At 46.3% G+C, this 14121-nt stretch overlaps 1 protein-coding gene across 2 annotated transcripts in view; it reads left to right on the plus strand.

Annotated features, from left to right (window-relative positions):
- Positions 1-5557: 5557 nt before the first annotated feature.
- MMEL1 (membrane metalloendopeptidase like 1) overlaps positions 5558-14121 on the plus strand; it is a 32085-nt gene continuing 23521 nt past the window's right edge. The window contains exons 1-2 of one of the 2 annotated variants that reach the window (XM_033079838.1): positions 5558-5758; positions 11363-11526. In XM_033079838.1, the coding sequence (XP_032935729.1) occupies positions 11373-11526 (154 nt within the window). In that variant the 5' untranslated portion in view covers positions 5558-5758; positions 11363-11372. Of the gene's footprint in view, positions 5759-10700; positions 11216-11362; positions 11527-14121 lie in introns of those variants that run through there. The other variant, XM_033079836.2, reaches the window with a different exon arrangement.

The following is a 14121-nucleotide window of genomic DNA, read 5'->3' on the forward strand; positions in this document are numbered from 1 at the left end:
CAACAAACTGATTCTACTTCTGGCTTGAAGAATCTGGCAGAAAAACCTGCAGTGATCATTTCTGTACCTTTCTTTAATGTTAAGCTGCAGTTCAGGGGAATGTGGAGCTCTTTCCCACTGCTTTGAGACCCTTCCCTCACTCTGTGCAAGCAGCCCAAGGCTGAATCCTTCATAAAGGAGTTTTATAGCTCCTTGTGGAATGTGCTGTAGGACATATCCCCTCAAGGAATTCTGCTGTGAATGTCACACAACTGTGAAGAATTCAAAGATATTTATATTAATCCAGATTAATGTAATCAAGAAGAAAATGCAGCCTAATAAAAGATGAAACTGAATACGTGTTTGTAATCCAACTTGAAGTTGCAGTCATTAATTAATTACAGCTTAAATATCTGTAGTTTATTCAGCTCTGAGCTCTATGCAGACACTACCAACTATTTCTTTGCTCTCTATAAATTTTGTTCCTTTAAAGTATTCTGCAATCTCAATAACCACGTTATTAACACCATTACCAGGTAATGAAGAGTGAAAGAAAACTGTGAGATCATGGTTGAGAATGTTCCTGCACTAACAGTGCCCTGCCAGGCTTGCCCCTCTGAAATATTCAACATTCCTTGTAAGTATGTGAAAGGAAAATCAGATGTGAGAATATTTGCACTATTTGCATCACAAATAGAGTTAAACAAGGGAAGTTTCCTGACCTCATGCTCTGCAGTCCAGCAGGCAAAGAACAGCTTAGAAATGATGGCAAAGTGTTTGGAATTAAATATTCCACTGGAAGCTTTTCCTCAGAGTTCAGGCAGAGCTAAACTTTGAGCTTTTGTGATCTCAGAAGGTTTAATTTCCTTTTAAACCCCATCACTCCCTTTAGTTTTTCCTATTTCACTTTGCTGTGTGCTCCCAGGTACTAAGGGAACCTAAACTCATGAACCAACTTCTGCAGCTGCTTGGGAAGCTGACACATCTCCAGGGAATTCATCTTCCTGCCTTTCAGCCCAAGTCACTTTGCTTCAGAGTGTGGTGCAAGTGTGGCTCTGGACCAGAGCCATGCAAACCCAGGAATTTAATGATTTCCTTGTGCCCCAGTGAGGACAGTCCCCTTGGCTTGCAGGGGCAGATGTTTCACTCTAATGACAGCTAATCTAAAAGCCATTTCTTTTGCCATCATGCCCCTGCAGAAGATTAACTGTTATCATTGTGCTGCTGCTGCATCCTGCAGTTTCCAATTTGCCAGGGCTCCGAGGAGTCGCTGTCACCAGAAATGTAATGTGTCACATGAAATTGTCACTGGCATTGGAGCCTTGGCTGCTCCAGGTTGGATTTCAGCCACGCTGCTCTGTGCTGGGGTCTGCTGCTGCACTCAGCCATTACTCTGTGGCACCTTTAGAAAAGCAGTTCATTATTTAGGAGGCACAGCATTCCAAAGCTGTGGCATTCAGGAGGTCCTTTCCCCTCCTGCTCCTGCTGTGGATTTCAGGAATGACTTTTCCATATCCAGTTGTTCTGTCAATGCTGCAGAGCCTGCACCTGCCCACAGGTGTGTACAGACAACCCTGAGCACAGGAAAAGTGGTTTATTGGCTCCCAGAAGTGCCTGGAAAGCAGAAAACAAACACAGCTGATAATTTCTGGTTGTAGCTCTCAGCAGCTGGGGATGTTTGAGGATGGGTGGGGAGCAAATTTCCACCCCAAATGGGAGCCTGGAGAACATGAGCCAGTCCCAAAGCTGTCAGCAGAGAGTGGAAAGCACCCATGATCACAGTGATGCTGTTTGTAGTTCCTTGATAATGAACCAGCAATTGAGAAAAGTGAGAAAGCAGCTTCTGTCCTGGCCCTCCCTGAAGTCACAGCTGGTGCCACCAGGATCCCACACCTCAATACAGGTGTGGAACCTTCACCCCTAAGACATGTGCAATTAGGAAATTTCCAATTAATTCACTTCCAAAGTCTATCCTGGGCACAGGATGCATGGCCAAGACCTCCTGGAAACCTTGGCAAACCTCCCCTGTGTCCCTGAGAGCCACTGGGGACTTGTTCTGTGCCACAGCAGCTGTGGCTTTAGGTGTGTCACCACCCAACCTGATCATTTTTGTGTTTGGATGCTCCCTACACAACCCCAAAGAGTCAGGAGTTGCAGAGAATGAACGAGAATAAGAATTTCCCCCTGGACTGTAAAGGAAATTAAGAGCAGTAGCTCATAATCAGTTTGCATGCCTCATTCCTGAACTGCATCAGTAAATGAGAAAATTTAGCTGTAAAGCTTGGCGGGGATTGTAGGAGGGAGCAGGAAGCACAGGAGGATGTTAATGATTTCATTCCACCCTGGTTTGCATTTTGTTATGCCCCTCAGATGTGTTTTCATCTCCAGGTGGGTGCTGCCACACCAAAACACCTCCTTGGGGGTCACCCAGAGTGAGGGACCTGGAGTCCCCACGGAGCCCCAGCCCCAGATCCAGATCAGTCGTGGATGAAATGGAAAACTGACGGGAATTAACATTCCCCTACTTGAAATGACCATCTCAGAGAGCTTCTTGATTGCTTAGAAAGCTCAGATGTGCCATTATAAGACATTCCAGCACTGATAATGTGCTCAGTCTGTTCTCTGGAGGTCACATTCAAATCTGAAATGATTGGGAACACCTCTGAGTGCCTGTCACGGTGTAGGGTTTGTTCTCTCACTGTAGACTTTAACAATGGAAACAATTCCACCTTGCCATGTGCTCATTTTTGCAGCCTTGCCAACAGGATTTTCACAATATTATTTCTTTTCTTCTCCTGCACATTTTGGCCATTCTTGATCTGCTTCCTGAAGTAAACAGGTAATTAGCCATCTACATAAATTGCCCCGTGTCCACATCATTAATGTGCTTGGATGTTTTAATTGATTGCATTCTCAAATGGCTTGGATGGCTTAAATGCCAGCTAATGCAATCCAATTAAGTCTCCTAATAAACCTGCCTGATGAACTGCAGGATAATCACACATCAAGCACAGATGTAGAGGAAAACACCACGGAACTGACAGCTCAGAATGGGCTGTGTCATTTGGAAAGATCCAAATCATTCTCAGCAGAACTGGGAATTTTAACTGGTGCTGGATTTAGTCCTCAAGACCCCAACACAAATTTTCAGCACTCTCTTAGATCAGTTCCTATCCACAAAACCTTTTACACAGAATCATAGAACAGCCCAGGGTGGAAGGGACATCAAGAGGTCGTGTGAGCCAAGCTCCCATGGGAAAAGGATCCTAGATAAGATTATTCAGCACCCTGCCCAGCCTGGGAAATCTTATAAACTTCCAGTGAGGGAGACCTTGTCATGTCCCTGGGGAGGCTCTTCCAGTGATTGATTATTCTCACTGGAAAAAAAAAAGAATTCTTTTATCAAGATAAAACTTTTCCCACTCCAACGTCCTTTTGGCCCTTTGCACAGGAGATTTCAGGTGATGGGGGTGGTCCTTAAAAATATTATTCAAACAAAATTAGCTGTTAATTAGGAAGTTAAATAAACTCCTACTGGGATAGGATGTGAAGTTGCAGTAGTGCCCCACAAGGAAACACTTGAGGATGGTGCAGTGTCTTTGTGTCAGCTCTGGAGGTCTTTTCCCCAGCCCAAACAGAGATTAGGGGTTTAATGGAGCAATCTGTGTGAAATTCTCCGCTCTGCTCTGCCAGATGCCAGACAAGACATAATAGCTCCTCTGGCATCAATGTCTATTAATCTAATCTTGACTTTGATTCTCTGTGTGACTCCCTTTCATCTGTAAAATGGGGATAATTCTCTCTTTCAGATGCTTGTCAGTACCTCTTAGTTCTGGGTACACGGTGCTTTGAAGATGACATTATTTGTACATTTTCCATTATTGCAAAAGAGCTGCACGTTGTCCCCAGCCCCTGTCCCCTGTCCTTGTCCCTGTCCCCTGTCCCCAGCCAGTGCTGCTGCTGGAGGCCACCCCCTGCTCTGGGTTTGGGCTCAGCCCAGCCCCTCAGCAGGGACACAGAAATCTCCTGGGCATCCCGTGGGATCCAGCCCCAGTGCAGGTCTGTGATTGCCTTGGACAAGGGCGAGGCTGGAGAAATAATGAAGACATTCAGATCCCCTGACCTGCCTGGCTGAGCCCCAGAGGCTCTGCTGCACAGGGAAGCACCCAGAGCTGGCCATTCCAAAGGGAACTGAGTGTCCCTGGTGGGAAATCCCAACCAGAGGTGCCCCTGCAACCCAAACCCTCCTCTGAGGGCACCCAGGTGTTGTCACCCCACACCCTGATCCCTTAAGAATGGAATATCCCTGCAGCCCTATGACCCCTGTAAAACCTATGGACCAACCAGCTGAAATCCTATTGGAAAGAAGCCAAGAAGTTCCCCTCCCCTTTCCTGACCCACAGAAAAACCTTGAGCCCCTTTGTTTCGCTCTCTTTGTTCCCTGCCTTCTCCCATGGAAGTCACAGATAAATAAACTGAAGAAATACAGGGAAGAGCCTCTAATATCTCATCTGCTCTACATGATAGCACCCCAGGCTGGCTCTGCAGAGTATTCAGGGAGTGGGGCCAGGCCTTAGGGTGTTGTATCACCCAGGCACTCTCTGCACCCCCTGAATTCCTAATCCTAAATTCAAAGAGTGATGGCCAAAAACTAAAAAACAACAAATTCCACCTCAGCCTGAGGAAGAGCTGCCTCCTCCTGCCCTGCAGCTCCTGCTCCTCCCACCCCAATTCTCCACTCAGGGACAAGTTCAGCTCTCAGGCTGAAGGATGCCAAGCCCCTGATTTCCCCTCTAGCATCCCAATTCCCAGTGGGAATGCAAAAAAAGGGTGAGGGCTGGGTGAAAATGGGAAGTTTGATGAAATTTTGGCATATTTACAAACATTTTGAGAATCGAGAATCTAAAAGCAAGTGTAATAATTTATTGAAGAGGATTTTATGGCTTGGACTTCTGTGTTGCATTAAATAACATGTGCCTGGTGTTTAAATACAAGACTAGGGTTATGTACTCTAATTTTTCAACTGGTTGTACAGCTTTCCTTGGAAACAGGAATTATCTTCTTGTCATTTTAAAAACCAATACATTTAATGGAACAGCTGAAACTTGCCTGTGCTCTGTAACTGAAAATAATTTAAGGTAAAAGATCTGAGATTTATTTTGTTTGGAATGTGTCTTCCTATAGAGCAAAGCAAGGTGAAAATAAAGCTTTTAAATCATGTGCATGTAATTTTGAAGCAGTTTTTTCATTAAGAATATAATTGCAATGCTGAAATAATTACAACACTGAAATTTGGTGTGAAAATGAGACACTGCATTCCAGAAGTCTTGAAAAACCTGGGGGGAAAAGACAAAGCACCTCATGGAAAATGAGAACTTTCCTAAGAATTAATTACTGTAATAGAAGAGAATCCTCCAAGTGCTGCCAGGAAATCACTTTGTCCTCTTAAAGGCAGCCTTGTTACACACCCTGTTTTCCTGTCTAAAACCAAGTGATTTCAGACACATTGGAAGGGGTTAAATCCCTGAGAAGTCTCAGAGCAGAGCATTTAATTCATTGGGCATTGGGAGCCACCTGCATGTGAGTGAGGGGGAGAGAGGGAGATTTGGGCACAGCACTCTGCAAAAACCATTCCTGGGGAGAGCCTGCAAGGGGCTCAGCGCTGGGAACATGAATAAACATTTATTTCTGACTGCCAGAAAACACAAACAGTCCAGTTCCACCCCAGAAACCGCTCGAGGCACCTGTGCAGCTGAAAAACCTCCTCCACAAGAGCCAGGTAAGACACCTTCACCTTTTTACCTGCTTGTCTCTGCAGTGAATGCATCCAGAAACTCAGGGCAGGAGTTTCCTGCATGGTATCACTGATATCTGAGAGTTTTTTAATTCTGAGGGTGCTCCAAAGATGCTCATCTCTAAAGGGAGAGCAAGAGAAGAGTTTTGACACCACCTGAACTTCGAGGTTTTCCCAATTCTAAACTGTTTCAGCTATGCCTCTACCAGGATTTCTTCCACCACACACAGCTGGCAGCCAACCTGCTCCAAGGAGATATTTCAATGCTGAGCTTTATTTCTTTTCTGCTGGCTGACAGATGACAGGGTTCTGCTGGCTCTCAGAGACAAAGCCATTATTTCTGAGCACAATGAGTTCTCCTCTGTGGGCAGCATCCCTGCCACAATAAATCACAGGCTACATCCAGCCATTGTCCTGGAGCCAGGCATCTGCTGATTCACTGGGGAGAGGCTGCTGGGTTGGGCTTTTTTTGTTTTAATGTCACCCTATAGCTTCAGATTTTTTTTTTCTGTATTTAAGTTAAAAGTGTACACTAATCTCATTTGGACTGGAATAATGGACACTGTTCAGGTTTACTAAACTGAGCATTTCACACATGCATTATAAATCAGTTTTTTCCTGTCTAGATTAATTTATATAAACAGAAGAACATTGAACCTCAGATTAAAACTCAGATTGAAACTCATATGACAACAGGGAACAGCTCTCTTTCCAGACTCCTGGTTCTTTATTATACTAAAACCCAAAAGATAAATAATAGAAGAGATTTTAAGTAGTCTTGGAGGAGTTTTGGAGCTGCTCCCCACACCTCTGTCCCTCACACAGAGGAGCTGATCATTTCTAACCAGCAGCTCACACTCAAGTGATTCCAGATCTGGAATTGCACTTCCACTGACACAGGACTGCCTCAAATAATTCTATTTATTTATTTATTTGCATAGGCAAAGGAATCAGGGCAAGCTACAAACCCTGACACCCAGAGGTAAGAGAATTTCCCTCACATCTCACTCTGGATATCTGTAAGGATGTACCAGATAGAGATGGAGACCTTGTTTCCATGGCAACAACTCTTAAGACAAATCACACTAAAGATGCTGCCACGTCCTGCTTGGCTCACATTGCTTCAGGACATGGAGCTGTTTTCACATTTGGTGGAGCTGTTTAATTCCTGCAGGAGAACCCCAGAGCTCCAGCTGGGAAATCACTGCCCTACTGCACATCCACTCCCTGGATTTCTGGGAGCAGCAACCATGGGATCATCTGTTCAGGTGACCCAGAGCATTCAATCACAGCAATATTGAGACTAAAAACTGTGAGAAACCAGGCAGGCAACTAAAGTAGGTGATATATTCTCATATAATAATATCAGATGGATATAGATACAATTTTAGGTTATATATTCTCATAAGCACAAAGTTTTTTATGTGAAGCTAAAACAAACACAGGCAGAGGGGGAAAAAAATGCACAACTCCCGACAACTTCTATCTGCAGAATCAATTCCTTCTAAAGGAGGAGCTGAAGGTCAACCTGACATTGTGGCAATTATGGCACAACAAACCAAACTTCTGAGCAAGGCAAAAATATCCTTGAATAGTCTCATCCCAGGTACAGACATCATTATTCCAGACTCTCCAGGGAAAATATGAAGATAAAAATATTCAAGTGCTGTCTCCCAGACAAGTGAGGCACCAACTCAAATATTTGCTGTCCAGGGCTGGAACTTCTGACCTAAATTCCCCCCCAGACTTGAGAGTTTTTCCCAAGAAGGAAAGCAGTGAATAAAACCCCAGAGCTGCTCCCTCTCTGTGTTCAGTGGTTCTGTGCAGTTTGGGATGCCTGGTGCCTGAGGAAGAACCTTTTGAGGAAATAATGATATGTGGGGTCTTTGAGTTCACAGCAAATACATCCAACAGAGGCACTCATCCAGCCCCATCCCTGCAGGATCCAAGGGTAAAAATCCCTGGTTTGAGGCTTTTTTCCAGCCTCTGTGAGCTCTTTACACTTCCAAATTCCAGTAACAGGAGAACCTCCTCTGCAAAGTTACAAAGTAAGCAAAAAAGGGGAAAAATCCTTTCAAAGTGGCCCAACCCAAACAGCCAATGCCTCGTTGCTTCATCTGGTTTGAGTCATTGCTTTGGGGAGAGAGGATGTTTTCCAAGAACTGAAAACTGTTCCTCAGTCTCTGCAAGAAGAAATCCCCAGACCAGTGCTCACCTAACCAGAACTGCAAAGAGGAATTTCATAAAATGTGGGGGTAATGGATGGTGGGGTGGACCAGCAGATGAGAATTTCTGCAGGCAGTGATTAAATTATGAATAATTTAATTGAGTGTGAGATTTAGGGGGAAATAAACAACGAAGCAACCCCATTCCACTTCCCAGCACGGAGTTGCCTTTGCCACAGAGGCTCCAAGGTGGGAGTGAGATTGTCAGAAATCAAAGCAGCTCTGTCCCCCTGGAAGCAGTGACCAGAACAGGGACCTTGCTGCACTGTCAGGATGATGGATTGCTCCATTCCAGTGACCACTCCAAGTTGCTCAAGACAATCAAAATTAATGATTCTGCAAATATGTCCTTTACAGTTTGCTGGTGCTCCTCACACAGAAAATAAGGGGTTTCTTGCATTTCTTTGGGTTGATTGTTTGAGTTGGGTTGGGGTTTTTTTTTCAGCAGAAGGAATAAAGCCCTTAGATTTTTGGCATCTTGATTCTCCACCTCCAAAATGGGCAAAATAACGCAGTGTCTTATAGCCATGGTGTAAGAATAAATGATAATAAATACATTAAATCTACAAGAAAATCTACAAAAATAACTACATTAAATCTGTGAGAATTACTACATTAAATCTAAAAAATAACTACATTGAATCTACAAAAATTGCCACATTAAGTCCAGTGAGGCACCTCCCTATTGCAGTTTTATGGATGTCAACCAGGTAGATCCTACTTTGTAAAGTAAGAGTAAAACTGCTCAACAACAAGGAAGATTCCCATAAACACAGGAAACCAATCTATGTTAGCTGTAGAAATTTCTGCAAGCAGAAACGAGAGATCACTGAAATCCTAATTAAATGTATAGCTTTGTCCTTGGAAGTGACCCTGCCTTCTGCAGCTCTGTTTCCCATATGGGCAGCCAGGATCTGCTAAAGCACGAGTGCATTTCCCATCCCTGTGTTCTCCTGCTCCTCCTCAGCTGGTGGGATGAGAATTGCTGCCTTCACACTTGCAGGAGCCTGAGCTGACATGACTCTGGAGGAAAAAATAAAAGGGAAATTCTCCCAGGGTTTGAGGCGGAATGGGAGAGGAGGTTTGGGCTCCTGGCAGAAGGAGCTGGTGTTGATTGTTCCCCACTCTCGGAACACTGTGTGCCACAAAGGAATCCCTGCTCTGCCCCCAGCACCTCCTCCTGAACTCGCACAAAACTCGGAGTGCAGAGGCACAGCCCGATCATTGCTCCGGGGTGAATTCCTGCAGCTCAGCTCCCCAGCCCTGGGGAACACACCCAGCACCAGGCTGGGTGAGACAAAACTCGAGGGAAACCACACTTCTTGCTTTTGCTGCCTTCCCCACTCGTTCCCAGCCAGATATCCATGCAGGGATTGTGTGCAAAGCCATAAATCAGCCTGCTCGCACTCACTCTCCCATCCATCCCACCCCAAAGCTCTGGGGAGCCGGAGAGCTTCAGCAGGTCCCAGCACAGCCGGGGGGCATTCCAGGGAAAACAGAATCCCGGGAGAACAGAACCCCGGGAAAACAGAATCCCGGGAAAACAGAATCCCGGGAAAACAGAATCCAGGGAAAACAGAATCCAGGGAAAAAGAGAATCCAGGGGAGCTCAGGAGAAGCTGCAGCCCGCCAGAATAAGCGGGTGACATTCCAGGGATGAGAAAATCCTGGGAGAAGTCTCAGCAGCCTGGCAGAATAACCGGGTGGCTTTCCAGGGATCAGAAAATCCCAGAGAAACCACACAGGCACAGCCGAATAAGCGGGTGACATTCCAGGGATCAGAAAATCCCGGGAGAAGCCACAGCCCGGCAGAATAACCGGGTGACATTCCAGGGATCAGAAAATCCCAGGATAAGCCATAGCCGAATAACCGGGTGGTTTTCCAGGGATCAGAAAATCCCAGGAGAAGTCTCAGCAGCCTGGCAGAATAACTGGGTGGTTTTCCAGGGACCAGAATCCCGGGAGAAGCCTCAGCACCCTGGCAGAATAACCGGGTGGTTTTCCAGGGATCAGAAAATCCCAGCAGAATAACCGGGTGGTTTTCCAGGGACCAGAATCCCGGGAGAAGTCACAGCCTGGCAGAATAACCGGGTGGTTCTCCAGGGATCAGAAAATCCCAGGATAAGCCACAGCCGAATAACCGGGTGTCTTTCCAGGGATCAGAATCCCAGGATAAGCAGCAGCCCGGCAGAATAACTGGATGGTTTTCCAGGGATCAGAATCCCGGGAGAAGTCACAGCCTGGCAGAATAAGCGGGTGGTTTTCCAGGGATCAGAAAATCCCAGGAGAAGCAGCAGCCCGGCAGAATTACCGGGTGACATTCCAGGGATCAGAATCCCGGGAGAAGTCACAGCCGAATAACCGGCTGACATTCCAGGGATCACAAAATCCCAGGATAAGCCACAGAGGCACAGCCGAATAACCGGGTGGTTCTCCAGGGATCAGAAAATCCCAGGATAATCCACAGCCGAATAACCGGGTGACATTCCAGGGATCAGAATCCCAGGATAAGCAGCAGCCCGGCAGAATAACCGGGTGGTTTTCCAGGGACCAGAATCCCGGGAGAAGCCTCAGCACCCTGGCAGAATAACCGGGTGGTTTTCCAGGGATCAGAAAATCCAAGCAGAATAACCGGGTGTTTTTCCAGGGATGAGAATCCCAGGATAAGCAGCAGCCCGGCAGAATAACCGGGTGGTTTTCCAGGGATCAGAAAATCCAAGCAGAATAACTGGGTGACATTCCAGGGATGAGAATCCCGGGAGAAGCCGCGGCAGCGCGGAGCTCCTCCAGCCCATCCCAGCCCCTCCTCCCCCGGAGCATCTCCCTGGAGCCGGGCAGGGCTCGGGGCTGAGCTCCGGCCGCCGGGGATGGCTCGGAGGAGCCGGGCACAGCCGCATCCCCCGGAGCTGCCCCGTGTCCCCGGAGCCCCCCGCTGTCCCCATCCCGCATTCCCGGAGCGATCCCGGCTCGGATTGCCGAGCCCTGCGGACCTGCGGGGGATCCTTCAGGGCAGCGTGAATATTTTGGGAGAGGGCAGTGCAAAGAGTTTGCCCCCCCTTCCTTCTGTGCCTGGGAGAAAGGAGCTGCCCGAGCTGGTCATGAGACTTTTCCACACTTCCCAAAGAGGCTCCTGAAGTTCTGACGCTGCTCCGCGGAGAGCCTGGGAGATGGAGAATGAGCTCGGCAAATCTGTGGACAACCAAATGGACAAATACATGTAATCATTTGGAAGTTTTCTTTCTCTCTTTGCTTTTATACCGCTTCCTTTTTTGCTTTTTTTAAAATTTTTTTTTAAATTTCTTCTCCCGATCCTGATGTAGCCGCGCTGTTAACCCTTTTCTCGCCCTCCCCCTCCTCGATTTAGAGTTACAATAATGGGGAAATCAGAGAGTCAAATGGATATTGTGGAAAAATCGACCAAATCGGGGAAGAAGCCCTGGAGCTTTGTGGCCATCGGGCTGGCTGTCCTGCTGCTCCTCATGACTTGTGCTGCCGTCGCCCTGGTGATCCTCTATGCCAGCAGCAGAGGTAAGAACCTGGAAATAATCCTCTACAAACAGCAGAAAAAGTCATTTTATCGCAGAGCTAAATGAAAACAAAAATCCGAGGAGAGCATGGGGTCAGCTCTGGGCTCCCTCCCAGCCTGTGCACTGAGATTTTTTTGGCTTTCACTGAAATTTTGAGTTTTGCTCTATAAGATTCAGTGCTTTTATTTGTTGAATTCAGAGCTGTTTTGACAAAGCTGATGTGCTGTTTTAGAGGAAAGGTGTGTGTCTGTGTGTGAGGACTGACATTTCCTTATTTTATCCAGGCACAAGCCAAGATTCATTATTGTCAGGGTTTTTAAAGTGACAGCTGCTTTGAAACACTTCTAAAAACAATATCCCTGAAGGAGAAATTGCTTATTACAATATGAAAGCTTAAAAAAAAATTAAAAACTACTTGCTGCTGAGGAAAAGGAGAATTTTTAAATATTCCATCAGGCAGTTGGATTTCCAAGTGTGATTTGCTTCAGTGACTTGAATGCAAATATCTTGCCAGAAACCTGACATTGAGCCACATTATTTTGAAGTGTTTTGCCTAAATATTTTAACTGCAGAGCACACTTGGTAAAACCAAAGTTTTCCCACTGGCACAGCAAGTGCAAAGTCCCACTTCAAAACCCTGTGAAGCATCAAATGCTCAGGAGCAGCTCTGCCTCATGTTTGTCACTTCCATTAAAGTCTCTTGGATTGGGAGCTTTGTTAAAACACTGGAGAACAAAATTAAAGTGGGAATAGCAAAACTGGAGCGAGGCTTTGCTGTCTCCTCACACTCTCTGCCTCCCCTGCTGCATTTTCAGCACTTGTGAGTGGAACACTGCACAATCCTGAGCAATAATTCATTTTTAAAAGCCTTGTTATTGTTCACTTCTTTGTCCAGTTGAGTGCCAGGCAAAATCTGAATATTTGGTATTCATAAAGTTCATCAGAAAGTTTGTTCTATTAGCTCAGGAAAGAAATTGCCCAGAGCCAGGTCCTGGAGGAGTTTCTGTATCAAACATTGAGTTAGGCAGGGTTTTGCTGCCTGCATAAAGGATTTGAGAAATCTGTCCAGAATTCAGGTATTGATAATATTGGCCCAAATGTTGGTGTCATCCAAATCCAGAGGCAGAGTCTGTGCTCACTACATGACAAAACAGGTCTAAAACCTGGATGTTTTCACAGGCTCACATCTGCAATTAAACTTTCCCTGGAAGTGTTCTCCAGGCTGAGCCCTGGGTGCAGGGCTGATGTTCTGCCTGCACAGAGGTGCAGCTGTTCTGCTCTGCAGGTGTTCTGTTCTGGAGGTGTTCTGCTCTGCAGGTGTTCTGTTCTGCAGCTGTTCTCCTCTGGAGCTGTTCTCCTCTGGAGCTGTTCTCCTCTCTGGAGCTGTTCTTTCTGGAGGTGTTCTCCTCTGGAGGTGTTCTCTCTGGAGCTGTTCTCTCTGTTCTCTTCTCTGGGGCTGTTCTCCTCTCTGGAGCTGTTCTCTCTGGAGCTGTTCTCTCTGGAGCTGTTCTCCTCTCTAGGGTGTTCTCTCTGGAGCTGTTCTCTCTGGAGCTGTTCTCCTCTCTGGAGCTGTTCTCCTCTGGAGCTGTTCTCCTCTCTGGAACTGTTCTCCTCTCTGGAACTGTTCTCCTCTGGAGCTGTTCTCCTCTCTGGAGCTGTTCTCTCTGGAGCTGTTCTCCTCTGGAGCTGTTCTCCTCTCTGGAACTGTTCTCCTCTGGAGCTGTTCTCTCTGGAGCTGTTCTCCTCTCTGGAGCTGTTCTCTCTGTTCTCCTCTCTGGAGTTGTTCTCCTCACACCCCACCAGGTGTGTTCAGCCCTGCTCTGGAGCCACTTTGAGCCTCTGTCCCCATCTGAGCCCACAGCTGGAGCAGCCAGGAGCTTTAGGTGATTCCAGGTGGGAAATGAGCAGCAGGAGTTTCATCCTCACAGAGCAGTGTCACCATGCACTGCCTGGGTCAAGAACTGAGACAATAAGAGCTCTTCAGATGTTCCTGCAGCAGAAACATCTTTTTCTGGTCTTAATAAGTTTTGTCCCAAAGTCCCCCTTAGCTCTGTTTGCTGCCACCCTTCAGCCCATTCCCAATGCTCAGCCAAAAGCTTCAAGTCTCAGCTTCCCCAAGGGAAAAGCTCAAAGCTGTGCCACATAAATCCCTCAGAGCAACAGGAAAAAAACAATTTGGCTGAGCTTCATTCATGTGATACAACCAACAATGTTATCCTGGGATTCCTCTATTGCTGATTTCACTGAAATGTCAATTTTGGGATGTGTATGGGAGACTGGATTGTTCACTAAGAGCAGATTCAGGTTTCTCACTTCACCTTGATACATCCTTGATCAGAATGGCACTACCCAAGCTTCTAAAAATAATTTTGTTTAGCTTGTAATTAGGAATTAAATTAGAAAATTTAAGCATCGCTTTTTCTGCTTTGCATTCACTTTTATTTTTTTTTAATTTCTAAAGGCATGTTTAGGCTTTGTGGTTCAGGGAGAATATTTTTCTGCCTGTATGTATCTTGCAGAAGAGCACTGTGGTGCATGAAATAGGCCTGTGGGCACAGCAATAATTCCTGGAGTTCTGTTAATGCTGACTGGGATT

The sequence above is a fragment of the Catharus ustulatus genome, chromosome 24 (genome assembly GCF_009819885.2).
Source record: "Catharus ustulatus isolate bCatUst1 chromosome 24, bCatUst1.pri.v2, whole genome shotgun sequence".
In the NCBI taxonomy this organism is placed as follows: domain Eukaryota; kingdom Metazoa; phylum Chordata; class Aves; order Passeriformes; family Turdidae; genus Catharus; species Catharus ustulatus.